The sequence below is a fragment of the Acipenser ruthenus genome, chromosome 18 (assembly GCF_902713425.1).
Source record: "Acipenser ruthenus chromosome 18, fAciRut3.2 maternal haplotype, whole genome shotgun sequence".
NCBI classification, from domain to species: Eukaryota; Metazoa; Chordata; class Actinopteri; order Acipenseriformes; family Acipenseridae; genus Acipenser; species Acipenser ruthenus.
The window spans coordinates 22,159,933-22,175,404 of record NC_081206.1 but is presented as its reverse complement, the minus strand read 5'-3'; the positions used below and the strand labels follow the sequence as shown (position 1 = coordinate 22,175,404).

Sequence of the window (15,472 nt, the reverse complement as noted above, 5' to 3'; positions counted from 1 at the left end):
AGAGTTGATACTTAATATTAGATTAACTTATATACAGCACAAACACTCACTTTCAAAATTGTCTTCTGCAGTTGTAAGTGATAATTTAAAGAAACAATGTTTTTCTTTATATTTGTATGTTAGTTGCACCTTTGATCAGTGTACAATACTTTGTTACACTGTAGAGCAAGGGGTTGGTGTGTTTGAAAACAAATCGCAACTACAAATTCTGAACACTGAAGCCATTTCACATGGTTCCAGCTTTGATCTCTGTTCTTTGTGCCATTGACTAAGCAATTTATTCACACATCAATTCGTATATTGGTTAGTGCTTTGTTACTCTGGCTACTTCTTGGTGGTGTCCTTTGCCTTGTTATAAACCATTACAACTCATCTGTCAGAAAATCTGTTGGCCCATAAATGTAGATTTTAATCCCACTATGTCTGGGTGCCAAATACTGTGCGCAATGTCTGTTCGGTATAGAAGCATTTTCTCATTGGGGGGGGGAAAAAAAAAATGTCAAAGCATCAGGAAGGGACTATAGAGATCCAGCTCCATTCACAGGGTTCAGGTCAGGCATTTTTAAGTATCTACGAATCTGATACTCAGATGCTTGGAAAAATAATATATGTCCTATTCTGTGTATGTAGGTCATGAGTATTTACTTTTTCATGATTTTTATGAATTCACCCATGGTCTATTGACTCCAAATTTGTCTTTTTTTTTCCTTTGAATTGTGTATGAACCCTATTAATCTAATCACATGTGAACTTTGTCACATACTTGTCAGGGGTGAAAGATAACAGTAGCCAATAGAAGACGATCTGCATTCATCCATCCTACAGGTATAAGAGCTAACATTTCCCACCGCTCCAGAAAGTGCAGACCCACCGCTGATAAGATTGCACCTCTCATATAACTGACCATGGGGTGCTTCCTAATTCTTCTGGCTGTCTTTGCTCTGAATAGTTACCATGTTCAAGGTAAAAAATTCCTTTACTTATACATGTAATAGTATGTAAATATATTTTTTCTTTATTTGCAATTGAAGCTGTTACAGCATATACATGTCATAAACTGCTGTAAGTGGCTAGCACTATAAGCATTGAATTGAGTTTTCATGTGTCAAGGTACCAAGCTCCTGGGGGTATTTTAAGATAACAAAAATATCGATTTAAAAACATTGTCCTTGCTTTCAAAAAAAGTCTGACTTGAAAAAAATAAAATTAAATAATATTTAGCAATAAAAGCTTCAATGGACTACAAAAGAGATAATTATTGTATTCTGTTCCTGCCTTCATTTGAACAAGCCCTGACATTCTATTGTAATTCCAGATCCCTAGCTGGGAAAGCTGTGGATTGCTTAAGTCAAAGTTCTTAACAATGTTTTTGACATCAACCAGCTACTAGGTACTAGGGCAGCAGTGTGGAGTAGTGGTTAGGGCTCTGGACTCTTGACCGTAGGGTTGTGGGTTCAATCTCTGGTTGGGGACACTGCTGCTGTACCCTTGAGCAAGGTACTTTACCTAGATTGCTCCAGTAAAAACCCAACTGTATAAATGGGCAATTGTATATAAAAAATAATGTAATTGTATGTAAAAATAATGTGATATCTTATAACAATTGTAAGTCGCCCTGGATAAGGGCGTCTGCTAAGAAATAAAAAAAAAAAAAAAAAAAAAACTGGACCATTGATAGACCAATGGCTTCCTCTCATTCATGTATTTTCTTATGTTCAAGTAAAACTGTTAGACACAATATGTGTATACCTGATAATCTATATTTAATATACTTTTATATTATACATATATCTTGTTTTCAAATGTCATTAAGCTGATCTGTCCTTGCTATAGGAAACGACTGGTTGCAGAACTATGAAAATGGAATTAAAGAGTATTTTGAACTATATGGAGCTCAGGTAGGCATCCAACACAGGATTGGGTTTATTGCTTGAGTTAGCTTACAATTTCATAGCATTTTTACTAAATTGTATTCAGTATTACTACATATTCTGCCATTGAGTGTTTCACAGTTTTGGAAGAACTACACAAAGCTTGAACATTTAAACACCAAAGACAACAATGAAATGAACACTGCATGGATTTGATGATGTTATGTAATCTTGTGCATGGAACACACGGCACAATTATACAATCCAATGAAATGTTAAATAAAAAAAAAAAAGGTTTTGTGATTTATAATAAATTAATACATCACACATAAGGTGTCTCTTAGTATATGTAATGTTGCCTGAAAGTAACATTTGGCAACATGGGGTTAAAATCCCCTAATTTCTTCTAAAGAACAGTAAAGAATTAATTTATATTAATAGTAGATGTACAGCAATCTTGATCAGCACTAAATGTGTGGGTATTTGTAAACGTATTGTACACTGTTTGTGGTCCAGGATTTTCCAGAGAAAGAATACCCCCAGCAGTTTAAGCATCCTCCATTTGTGTGTCCTGACATGAAGCCATCACCCACAGTCCCTACCTCGGGTATGCTTAGCTACTGATTTTTACAGAACGCAGATGCTTAGTATTCCAACCATAACACTGCTTGGACATGTTGCCTAGATTCTGCTTGTATGTTGATATCTCCAGGGCTTTCCTCAAGATATTTTCTGTAAAATACAGAAACCCACATCTTAGTGATAAATTACTGCCAAGATCAAACTTTTATAGTACTTATGAAAAAGAAAAAATAGCCAATAATTATCAAGTCTATTTATTTAGACACGGTAACCCCAGGACTAGCCATCATTATACTGGTATTAAAACAAGACCCAATGCTGATACTGTATTCAGTGTCATAGCTGAATCACAGTTCAAGTTGGTTTTGTTATTTGGTTGTCTTTAAAAGCTTTTATTAGGAAACAAAATCTTAAAGTAAAACTGGTTGTATTTGATCTATTATATGTTTTTTTTTTATTGCACAGCATTGTGAAATTTATGCTTTGTTTAATGGCTAATAATTTTCCAGAGGAGAAAACAGTAAATGAGCTGAAAGTGTAGTTTTTGTAAAGGCATTCGTATTTGCAAGCTGACTGGCTGATGAATTTGGTGAGTTGAATAATTAAGTCATTAACCACTAGGTTTTTTTGTATTTTTAGCTAAAAAGTTCTAGCTGAGGGTAATAAGTGAACTAGCATGCTGCGGCTATTGTAAAGATTAAACATGTTTTAAAATGTATCATACATCTCCCCCTGCCTTTCATTGTAGCTAAGCCCTGCATGCTCTTTGCAATTTTGATCAACAGGCCTGTACTTTCAAAGGGACTGTCTATCTAATAAAGAAAAAAATAACAATAATACAAAAAAAAAAGATTTTTAAAGTTATTGCTTAAATGTACTTAGTCATTATACACTACACCCTGTCAAGTTCATCAGCCAATCAACTTGCAAATAATGACGCCAAACATCGATCTATTGTAAATACAAAATTGCAATCAAACATACTGCATTCTTAAGGCTGAGGCCATTGCTAAGAGCGTGGAGGGCTAGGCTGTCTGGCAACCGTCGCACAAAACCGTATCTCTTGCAACAAGGGAGAGAGGGGGCATTTATCATGTTTCAACTGTCAGAGTCCAAACATGTCAGCTATCGCTTATTTTGGGTTAACAGTTTAATATGTGTATAATTGCATGTTAATAGATTACTGTTCAAGACGCATAACTGAGATAAAGCACTCCAAGGTACAATTTGCAATCAGTTCCATTATCAGCTGACAAATTATCAGCTGACAAATTAAACCTTTACGATTAAATCTACAGATAATTGCCGTTTTAAAGTTAGAAAGTAATGGCGAATTCTACCTTGGAACTCCACTACCCTGTTAAGGTTAAAAGCTCTATAACCACGAATGCAGACGCAGCCTGGCTCTATACACTTTTGCATAGTGATTAAGGTGCTCAGTTGCAGCGTGACCAGCCTCCCTCCTGCATACAAAATAAGTGCAGCTTTTACATAGCACCACATGCACACACAATCTGAAATGTATTGAGATTTTTTATTCAGTGTGACACAGTAAATATATATATATTCTATAATTATGTTCTGTTAAAAAATAATCCAGTTGATAAGGTGTCATATGTGAAAACGTTTCTGCTATGTTTTACAGTGTAAACCCTGTTGTTTTTTTGTTTTGTTTATTGTAGTTCATTACGTGAAAGCTGCTGATATCAAAGTAGTGGCTGCCCTTGGAGATTCCCTGACAGTAAGTTTCAACTGTTCCCTTAGTTAGACCAGGGATATAGATGCCACATTCATGCAGTTTACCAGTACTAAATGTGTATACACTCCTTAAACAAACCAAACTCAGATACGTCAGCTCCAGTATCCACTAACTTTCCATGACATCCCATCAAGCAGTTTGGGAAGATGGTATATCCAGTAATGTACGTACTATACAAATGCAGTGAGATGGGTTTGTAAGATCATACTAACAAGACTGTACCTTTGTGTACAGATAGGGTGTTCTATGAGTGTGAGTCACCTAGCAATTAAAGGACACACATCCCATTGTAGTTTGTAGGTAACTAGTGACTAGTGTTTTATATGGAAATATGAGGAATTTAGGCTTAGCTTTGTATGAATTATTTTATGTTACCATGGAAATAAGAGGCAACAAAGGTAATTTCCAGTTACAGGGCACATAACCTTGTAATTACCAGTGATAAGAAATATCTGCAACCCATAAGCACTAAATAATTAATACAATGTGAAAGGTCATAGTTAAAAAGTACAAAAGTTACCAAGCAATGCATGGATAATAACCAATATTCACAATACAGTTGTTTTTATATTTCACTGCAGTTTCTCATTGTAACCCCCCTGTTACTGAAAGCATGATGAGAATGTTCACATTTTCTACATGTGTTTATTATAGCTGCATGTAAGAGTGAACTCCGCTGCTAAATCCTTTTTTTGTGTGTGTTTCATTGCAGACTGCGATTGCTGCGAATGCTTCAAATGTGTTAGAAGTTCCGTTTGAGTACCGGCAACTTTCATGGAGGTAATGCAGCGTGTGCCACAATACCTCAGTGGGAAGTTACACTGTAATTAGCACACTCTGGTGCATGTTGTGGCTACAATCCAGCCTTAAAAGCCAACATTTTCAAATGGAATGCATTATGGGTTATTGGACAGATTTATAGTTTGCAAAAATACAAGGTTAACCAGGATATACAGTTGAGATGCAATGATCTTGTTTACAAGGGTGTCCCGGGAGGAGGAAAACAGCAGTAGACATAAAACAATGGTTTCCACCAGTCTGTAAATGACTTCTTGCTTTATAAAGGAGAACATCCATGTCAGGGTAATTCAATTAAACTTGGTAGTGCTTATGTGGCCTTGAATTTATATTAAAGCACAACCTTGTAACACTCAGAAATTCTCCTAAAATTTGTAAAAGGGTGCGTGTTGTACTCTGAACATTGTGGTAATTCACTGAATGTTTTGGGGTAAACAATTATCACATGGAGCTTAAAGGATAACAGAGTATTCTATTGCTCACAGTGTAATGAATCTCCCCCTTGCGGTTGATGAGTTGATAATACTGACATCAGCATGAGACACATACTTCCCTCTCAACAACAGAGCTTGCTCTTTAGTTGTATGGTCAGACGTTTGCCCTTGAGCAACATAAAAACAGAGAATCGAGGCCGCCAAGATTGCCCAGGTTGCATAGTGTAACAGTTAAAGTACGTGCCTGTGTAATCACAAACAAAATGACTTTTCCCTTCCATCCTGGACCTTTGTGCTGGACTTTTGGTAACATCTTATAAAACTTTATAGCCCTCATTAAGATTAATTAATTTAGGTTAATATAGTAATAATATATCTGACTTGACAATTAAATTATCCCTTGAAATCGTGTTTAAATGTAAAAGCTATGGCATGCGTTTCTATTGTCGTTAACCATTGTTAGAAAAAAAAACTTTAATGTTAATATGCACAGAAACTCTTGATAGAATTAAAACCTTATTCTGCACAGTTGGGTGTCTTTTATTCCTTATATAATAATGACGTATAACAACAGTTTTTTCCTTTTAGCATTGGAGGCTATGGGACATATGAAGATGTTATTACCCTTGCAAGTAAGTCACTGGTACGACAACTAATACTTACAGAGCCCCTAAACTATAGCATGCCCACCCTTCTTTCATCAAGGAAGCTGGGACTATTACAGTTTGTAAGTCAAGACTGAAAACATACTTTTATAAAACAGCTTTCTTATCTTAGTGGGTTTTAATGTAACTTTTAAATGTCTGCTTTTTAACATTTTATATATATATATATGTGTGTGTAATTTTTTATTATTTATTTATTTATTTATTTATTTATTTTATTTTATTATTTTATTATTTGCCTTTTCATTGTCTAGACATTATAAAAGTCTTTAACCCTGACGTTATTGGCCCCGCTCCTAAGATGACATTAAATTCAAAACCAGCTTTGCTGAACGAAACTGGCTTTAACCTTGCAGTCACTGGAGCCAATACATAGTAAGTGTCTGATTTATTAAGCGGTGACTCAAATAAGCTTGTACAGATAATACACGTCTGTCAATATCAAACACATGGGTTCATTTAAAAGTATTTCATTTTTGTAATTCTTAAAGTAATGCATCTATTCTTGTCCACACTCTCAGATGTGTGGCTTCACAAGGCTATGACTATTGTAATAATGAAGCTATCCAGCTAATGATAAGGTAATGCAATATGAATCAAGGATATGTTTCAGTTATTAGTCAATTTCATTAAACTGTATAGTCTATAAATGCTTGCTGCATATGGAAGTGAATTACAGTGTTGTATAACTGATCAAATGTAAAGGTCAAATGTGCAGTGTCAGTACTTGTATGATGGTTGCTTATTACTGTTAAAGGGCATACACTGTACAGTGATAAAATAGCTCTACTGTATTAATCTTAACTCTAGAGCATTGCCATTCTCTATAATGATTTACATTATCTTACCGTTTTTTGAAATTGTTTTCAGCAACTGCCTTATTTGTATTTTTCAGACCTATTTCTGGTTGATGGCATCTTGTAAGGGTCATGTACAGTAGGGGACTAATTATTATTATTTGTTTATTCAGAAGACGCCTTTATCCAAGGCGACTTACAGAGACTAGGGTGTCCGAACTATGCATTAGCTGCAGTGTCACTTACAACTATGTTTCACCTGAAAGACGGAGCACAAGTGACTTGCTCAGGGTCACACAATGAGTCAGTGGCTGAGGTGGGATTTGAACAGGGGTCCTCCTGATTACAAGCCCTTTTCTTTAACCACTGGACCACACAGCCTCCTATGGAGATAACTGTGTATGAGCTGCTTATATGAGAGGGACAGAACAGGTGTCAGAGAACTCTTCAGTGTACCAGTAACTTAATTACTTCACTGACCTTCTCTAATTTTGAAAAACTTATTAGCTACAGTCTGACATAGGTACAGAATGGTAATAAGACTATTAAACATGTACAGTACTTCAGTAATACAGTTCCTATTACAATACTACTACAGATTCATATTTTTACAGTGAGTTTCCAGACCAGACCAGACACCTGATTGACACTTTCAAAAACTTCTCAGTAAGTACCCTACTCTTGTGATTATTAGTTGAGCAGGTACACTTCAAATGGATGTAGTCCGTTTCCCTCCTGTGCTGCTAAACCCCTGCTTTCCTTAACAGCACACAGTAGATAGAGTTGCTTCCTCAATTCTGTACTGGGGATGCTAGAGACAGTAAATCATAACTATTGTTTGTTTCGTTTCGTTTTAGGGGATGAACTATAATGAGGATTGGAAACTGTTGACCATTCTTATTGGAAACAATGACTTGTGTGACTACTGTAAAAACAAGGTACTATAGGTTTTCCATTTAGAGAAAAAAATCCCTTTTATTTCTTTTTTTCTTATATGCTTTCTGAATGAGCATTCATTTGCTTTTTTATAGTCAAACTGGTTTGTTTCATATTCAAAAATCTTAATTTGTCTGAATAAAGAATGTGTTATCTGCAACTTTATTCTCCTGATTCTAAAACTGTTTTAATAACAAAACATTTCATTTCATTTACAAGAATGGATCTTTCTTTTTCCACAGACTCTTTTTTCAGTGGAGAGTTTCATTCATAATTTGACTGTTGCCCTGGACATGCTCTATGAAGAAGTATGGTGATATTATTATTATTATTATTATTATTATTATTATTATTATTATTATTATTATTATTATTATTATTCATACTTTTGTGTTTGAATGCATATGACAACCAGGAAATCAATCTTGTGTCTTAACCTAGATGAAAAAGCTTGGCTTCATAGCTCTCTGTGCTTATTTTGCCTTATTTATAGCCTGCTTATAAAGCTTTGCCTGACATAGTTCTCTGTGCTTATTTTGTAACAGTATTTACAGTATTTTGAAAGCTAAATGGGTAAAAGCAACATAGGCAAGATAATTGCATTACATTTTAATAGGGATTCAGGTGTTGCTTAAGCCTCTAATTTGTTAGGTGCTTAGATGCTAAATGGGCAATATTAGCTTATTTTAGCATTGTTTGGAAACATGTTCAGTACAGTACAGTGTGATAATCTGCTCTTTATAATTAAATTGTCCATTTTCTTAATCATAAATTTATAATTTAATCAGATATTTTACTGTGTTTGGTTTGAGACAGGTAGATTAGCACTTAGACATGCCATACAAATGAATGAACTGGCTTTAGTGGCTGTAAGTCCCAATAGCAGGACCAAGTCTTACCCTTCTGTGAGAGATGGCTCTTTGTGCTTTTCCAATGAAAGAAAGTAAACTTCTCAAAAATGCATTAATGATCTACAGTAGTTTGTTTTTACATGTCAATAAAACAAATGTTTTATAGCTTGTATTCCCAAACAAACTTGTAACCAATCATAAAACAGCTGTCAAAGCATTATTTTTATCATCCTGTGTTACGTAATATACAAGTTTTAAATTAAGTGTGCATGAGTCAGAAATTACTGCTTAATCTGTCTAATTCTTATATAAACTAAATGCCTCTTTATAGAACTTTTATCTATGAAACACAATAAACAAGAACAATGGTACAAAGGGTACTAGGTAACAATATTGAATTAAAAGAAAATGCAATATATATATATATAATTTATTTCACTTGAATAGTTAAAATACAGGGGACACAGGGGGAGCACATTATCAACAAATAATCTAAGGGGTGTGGGGGGGATTTTCACAATGGGCTGATTTTAATGTATATAATTACAGGGGGGCACATTGTCTAGGGAACTGAAAATTGGTCAGGATAGGCCAGATTGAAAGGGACCCAATCTGATCTGACACCAGCACACAATGAGACCATGTTGTGACCAAAACTATTTTTGACGCCTAACCTGTCCAATTTTTTCATCTCATGGATGGGGAGGAGCTAATCCATTTAGGCGGACTAATATTTATACTGAATTTGCTGCAAGTTGTTTTTTCCTTTTGTCCTAGAACGCACATTATAAAGAAGTCTGTTTTCTGAATGAGGCATCTTGAGTTCATTATTCACAGCAGCTCAACTCTTTTTTCTCACAGATGCCGAGGATGTTGGTGAATCTCGTTGAGATTCTGCCTCTTGAGGGTCTTCGGGACCTCAAAAAAGAAACCTTAGGCTGTTTGCTTCAAAGGTAGGTTCCTGTTAAAGTTGGCCAGAGATTTTAGGATGGGCCTAGTTAGACAATAAAAGTACTCTAAGTAGATTGAAATTTCATTCTTTTTTTTTTTTTTTTCTTTACTGTACCTTTACAAATATTCTGAGTGGTTCTGATTGGGTTTACGGAAATACTGTGTTTTTTACTGTCTCAACTTTCTATCACCTGAGTTCTGGAGTTGCTCTTTTGACACCACAGCTGATTATAGTTTTCATTACATATGTCTATGGCACAATATTTGAGAATATTTGAGAACCACTGAGAATGATGGAATTAGAACATGAAAAAAATGCAGTCGCAACTTTAAATTAAAAAGAAAAATATGTGTCTGTGTGTGTAAAACATAGCTTTTATTTTTAAAAGATTTTTCTATAATTTATTGTATTTATTTATTCCCAAATAAACCCTGAATGTGAAGCCCTGGTTTGCTTATGCTCTGTCCCACATTTTTTATTTATTACCGTGGGGATATTCTATCAATTATATTTCCTGGAGCAAAACTACTCTGTGTGAAACTTCCATGGTTGCAGTGTATGGAAGTGTGAATGTGCTTGCTGCCCTGTATTCCATGCCTAGCCATCCCTAATCTTTGTTCTGTCAAATATATTATTTCCTCAGGTCATTCTGCTCGTGTTTGATTTTGCCACCGGACAATTCCACAGAACTGAAGGAGCTTATTGAGATGAATTCAGTCTTCCAGGTTAGTGCGTTTGGAATGCTTGCTGACTGGATGGTACAGTCTGCAGTGCTGTGTGATTTTATCAAGCTGTGTGAGTTGGAGCTGGGGCTGGGGCTGGGGCTGGGGGAGAGACTATCTGAAGTTGTCAGTTATGAGTGATAGGGACACACACACACAAAAAAAACTGTTGTACATGATTACAAACCATGAAAGGAAAGAACAATCTTCATCTAATTTGACAGAGTAAAATGACAGGGTGTTTTTTTTTTTATTAAACTGGTGTGTCTGACTAAAAGGTTTCACAAAAACAGTCTGGTCTACAGGGACCTGTCTTATAAAGATGTACTATCAAAAAAAAGGACCAAGGTAGTCTCCAGGGCCTCACAGCATGTTTTCGACCTCGTCTATCTCAGAAACTAAAATGTAAAAAAATTGAATTACAATAGTTGGAATTGCTGTGGCAGTCCTGCATTATTTTAGGGACATTATTTTTAGTTTAATAACTGTTAATGACTAGTATGTTGTTCATTTTTGTTAGTGGTTATTTACTACAGGTATTTAATGAATATGGACATTTCTAAACTAAAAAACATGTGCATGTTGTGTTTTTTCCACAGAAGAAAATGGAGGAACTGATAGCATCTGGCAGATATGACAAACGGGATGATTTTGCTGTCATTCTCCAGCCTTATGCAAAGAATGCAGTGCCTCCGCGGCTTCCGGTAAAGCCTAATCTCTACCTTCAAAGGAGTGCTAGTTTGTAGGGTTCTCTAATGTGCAATACAATGTCTCGCTTGTGACGCTATCAGATTTGCAGTTGGACAAGGAGGTGCTGCAAGGCATAAATACAAATTAATGAGATTTCAGAATGAATTATTTCTGTATCGACTTTTCAACACCAATGACAACTCCTCAGATTTTATCCACACAGCTATTATCTCCTTTAACACTGTATCTGTTGTTTACAGAACCGCACCTATGCCATTGTAGTGCCAGAAATTGCAGATCATTTGGGAAGGACAGACTCCCGGTTTGAGGTTATTAAAATGTAATTTGTAATCTCAACTTTAGGACGGAAAAGTTGACTTTTCATATTTCACTCCGGACTGCTTCCACTTCACCATAAAGGGGCATGAAGAGATGGCAAAGGGGCTATGGAACAATATGGTAAGACATGGACTGGTGAACTCCTGATAAGCATGCGAGATGTGGGAAACCTGCCGGTAATGTGGTGCACATTTTATACAAGTAAGAGATACAGCTAAAATTATTATCATTATTATTATTTTTTTTTCATTTCAGTTTCAGCCAGAAGGGAAAAAGGACATACTCGATACCTTTACAAATATAAAGGCTAATTGTCCACCAGTGGTAAGAACCTTGTTTGTAATTTTGCACTGAAAGCTGACACTATTATGCTTATGTCGAATTCTTAGAACCACAGAGAAAGGTGTATTTCAATTTTACATAACAAAATGGTACAAAACAAGTACAGATCTGTAATATTGTCACAGTTATTGACAGATGTCCTTTTGTTTTTATTTTTAGGACCATCCTTACATATACACCCGCCTAAGAGGTTCTGCTACACAACTCCAACCCTGTGTACTTTTTCCCTTCCTGCTTGTGCTGGGCTATTTCTTTGGATTTGTCCTCACTGACAGGAGATGAAGAAATACCCAAAAGATATATTCAAATTCGTTTGTGAATAAATGATTACATCTGAATGCCACAGTGTTGCTTAAGTAACAAGATGAATAAGGCTTTGGAGAGCTTTCCTGAGAAATATCTGACAAACGGAAGAGATCCTACAATAAACCAATCAAACTAGTGCACGTCCTAAAAACATTTATTGACCATTTAAAGTTTTCCTGCACAGTGACATTTTCACAAATTAAAGATTTATTCATGTGTACAAGACTGTGGCTGTCTCCAGGTATAAATATTGTATGATCCTATTTTATTTAATTGTTTTACATTTTATTGTTTATGGTTTTAAAAAAACATCAATGTTCTGCAGTCTTATATAATCCTATATATTTTATACAATATATCTGATTCTGATATTGTCTGTTTACCTTTTCTGAACTGGTTCAATAATTACACTAATTCAAATACCAGCAATAATACTAATACATTTGCATCTGTAATATTTAATTGTAATTTGAAATAAAATCAAACTCTGTAACAGGTGTGATATTTCACAATGTCAGACTGAATCATCCTGTTTGCTGTTTCTTCTTACAGAGTTGGATGTACTTCTCAACTTCCACTAGAGGGCAGAAAGTGCCTGTTTATGCACTGGTGCACAGCCCTCTAACAATTATTGAAAGCAATGCAGTACAGACCCCATGATTACTAATTGTATTGCTATCCCTGGGTAGCATATTGTAGATCAGTCCAGAGCAAAATGCACCAGGAACATCCGCACTTCCAGAAGCAACTGCACATAAACTTAATCCGGTAGTTTTGGTATCCGTTATAAGTGATTATAAACAATAGATAAAAAAAAAAAAAAACAGTGACAAAAGTATATAATGACTATACTGCAAAAGCAGCCCCATACAATTGGTAAGACAGACCTGAAAAGACAGGCAGACTATGTGGCTGATGTAAGGATAGGTACAGTGCAAACAATTGTGGCTGCAAAATCCAAATTGCCTAGCGACCAGGGAATTATTTTGCACTGCGGCCTATGTAAGCTTAAGAGCAATGCAAATTACTCAACACATAGTGGAGAAAGTCAATGCTGTCTGTGTTACCAGGAGGACAGTCAACCAGGTGATGAAAAGGTGGCTGGACCTGCGGCGGTGAACAAAAGCAAAACTCACAACCCAGCACAGGCATGTAGCAGGAACAGGAGGAGGGCCGCCATCCACATCACAGCTGACACCGCTGGAGAGGCAAGCGGAGAACTCATCTGAGCTAATTAAAGTGTTACCCTTAATCCTAACCTTGAATCACAATTTTAACCCAAACCTTTAATTTAGGGGAATTTAGGAGATTAATGAACTATTGCTGCCTGAAATTAACTTCTAATGCAGGCAGGTAATGTGCAGTAAAAGTGTAGCTGAAATACAGGCTCTCCAACCTAACTTCACATGAATTGAAACACCAATAAATCTCCCAGTAGGGCATTTTATCTACTACGACACAATCCCATCTCTGAACATTGAACAGATTGAATTTTGTAGACCTGTTTATAGCATGTGGCACGATGACACCATTTTAAGAAGCTTTGTTTGTCCTCATTGGGTATGAAATATCACAGGTGACTCTAGTGGCTAGGTACAGTATAATGTAGATGGTAAGATGAGAATGACTCCGCCAGTGCAATACAATTCAGTTCAGTTTCAGACCCTTGAGAGTCACATCTCATTTACTATTCAATGGAGTCTGGGAGGACTGCAGTAGCAAAAGGACACCTGCTAACTGGGTTACACGTTCAAAGAATTCAGATTACCATACCATGGAAAACACTGCATATATTTTCCAATATAATGAAACATATCTCAATATAGTTTCCCAATATATACTCCAATATATTTCATTTCCTTAAGGGCCCTTATCAATGAAATTGGGCCCTTACCAAGCCTTCATTTAAAACTGGTCTGAGCATTCACAGTTGTACAGTGTTCCTTATTTATTCTGCTTATTTTTTTCCCTTTCATAAAAGACAAGCTAGTGTCCATACAACCTTGAAATCAGATTTCTAAAACAAACAGGAACCCAGCCCCTTGAGCATATTTAATTTAGTACAAATAAAACAAGCAGTTGACGCAAACCTTTGTTAAAAATATTATTTCAGGAAGCGTACACAGATATCAATCTGTGTTGCAGCGTGGAAAGGAAATTGTAGCTCACGGACATTAATGAACCATCTCTCTGGTTTTTATTAATTCCATTCTCTTTCATCTGTTTAATTAAATGCCCAGGTTGGGTTAACCTGCTTTTTATTAATGGTTCAGATTTTTTTTTTTTTTTTTGAAAATGTTATTCTACTGAGTAACCTACAATAACTATTGATTTTGATTAAATGTTTTAACTTGGTCCATAGGCTTCCTCCAGATCTGAATATAATGTTTTTTTAAAGGATTTTCTTATATGTGAACAGAAAGATAAAATGTTTCCGGTGAATGTGGGACAGTGCAGCTACAGGCTCCCCTACAGCTGACGTTTATTGTAACATTCAGCTCATTTAGTACAATATCACAGCATTGAAATAATGAAACCTCTACTTTATTCAAATAACATCTTTTTTAAACCATGTAAACCCTCTTTTCCTAATCAAAACATCCCATATTATGGCAATACTGAAGCCTGTTTTGAAACAGGGCACTTTTCTTTAAAGAAAGAGGAACTATTTTCTTAAAGCAACAGTCACTTTTAGTACTTTAGCATCAGCTGTGGCATGGCAAGTAAATTATTTCCAGAATGTTTTCTGTGTTTCTGAATTACAGTACTTAGATTTTGAGTTACTTACTGTAACAGAAACACTATGTTTTGTTTTGGGCCCTATTACCAACCAAGACAGTTTGTAATGCCTGGTAATGCCCTTTGTATGAGTCCTTACTGCTTAATAAAAGTGTATTAGATAAGGCTAAATACATGGCCCAGTAGGCTGTATCACCAGAAAACAATAGCAGATATCCTAGGCCACATTTAGCTGAAACCATCTGTCATCAAAATTTCACCTGCTGTTTTATAAAATTATTTACATTTCAAGATAACAATTTAATCTCTATCTCCTGTACCCATATTTGCTTACTGTGATTGTTATTTTGTACTATCATCTTGAATTACAATAAAAACTACATTCTAGGCTTAAGGCAGGATATGGGGAACTATGGGCAACAAAGATGTTGTGCATGTAATTATACAGAATAATATTGTATGAGCAACAAGTGGCGTTTTTACTAGCGACCAAACAAAAAAAAAAAAACATTGATTGCCCTTATATTTTCGGGTCAACCTATATTTTGTCATGTATTTTTATTGAAAACAGAGCACAAGCAATACAAATCATGCAGTTTGTTTTGATCTCTCTCTCTCTCTCTCTCTCTCTCTCTCTCTCTCTCTCTCTCTCTCTCTCTCTCTCTCTCTCTCTCTCTCTCTCTCTCTCT

At 35.6% G+C, this 15,472-nt stretch overlaps 1 protein-coding gene across 1 annotated transcript; it reads left to right on the top strand.

Annotated features, from left to right (window-relative positions):
• The first annotated feature begins 794 nt into the window (after positions 1-794).
• On the top strand, positions 795-12,556 carry si:dkey-177p2.18 (phospholipase B1, membrane-associated). Its single transcript, XM_058990626.1, has 16 exons — positions 795-963; positions 1,834-1,898; positions 2,388-2,478; positions 4,136-4,194; positions 4,925-4,992; positions 6,033-6,076; positions 6,364-6,484; positions 7,521-7,572; positions 7,764-7,844; positions 8,085-8,150; positions 9,555-9,646; positions 10,289-10,370; positions 10,967-11,071; positions 11,421-11,516; positions 11,652-11,720; positions 11,898-12,556. Exons 1-16 carry the CDS (start codon positions 906-908, stop codon positions 12,018-12,020), a joined length of 1,272 nt encoding a protein of 423 aa, XP_058846609.1. The 5' UTR covers positions 795-905; the 3' UTR covers positions 12,021-12,556.
• The last annotated feature ends 2,916 nt before the right edge of the window (positions 12,557-15,472 follow it).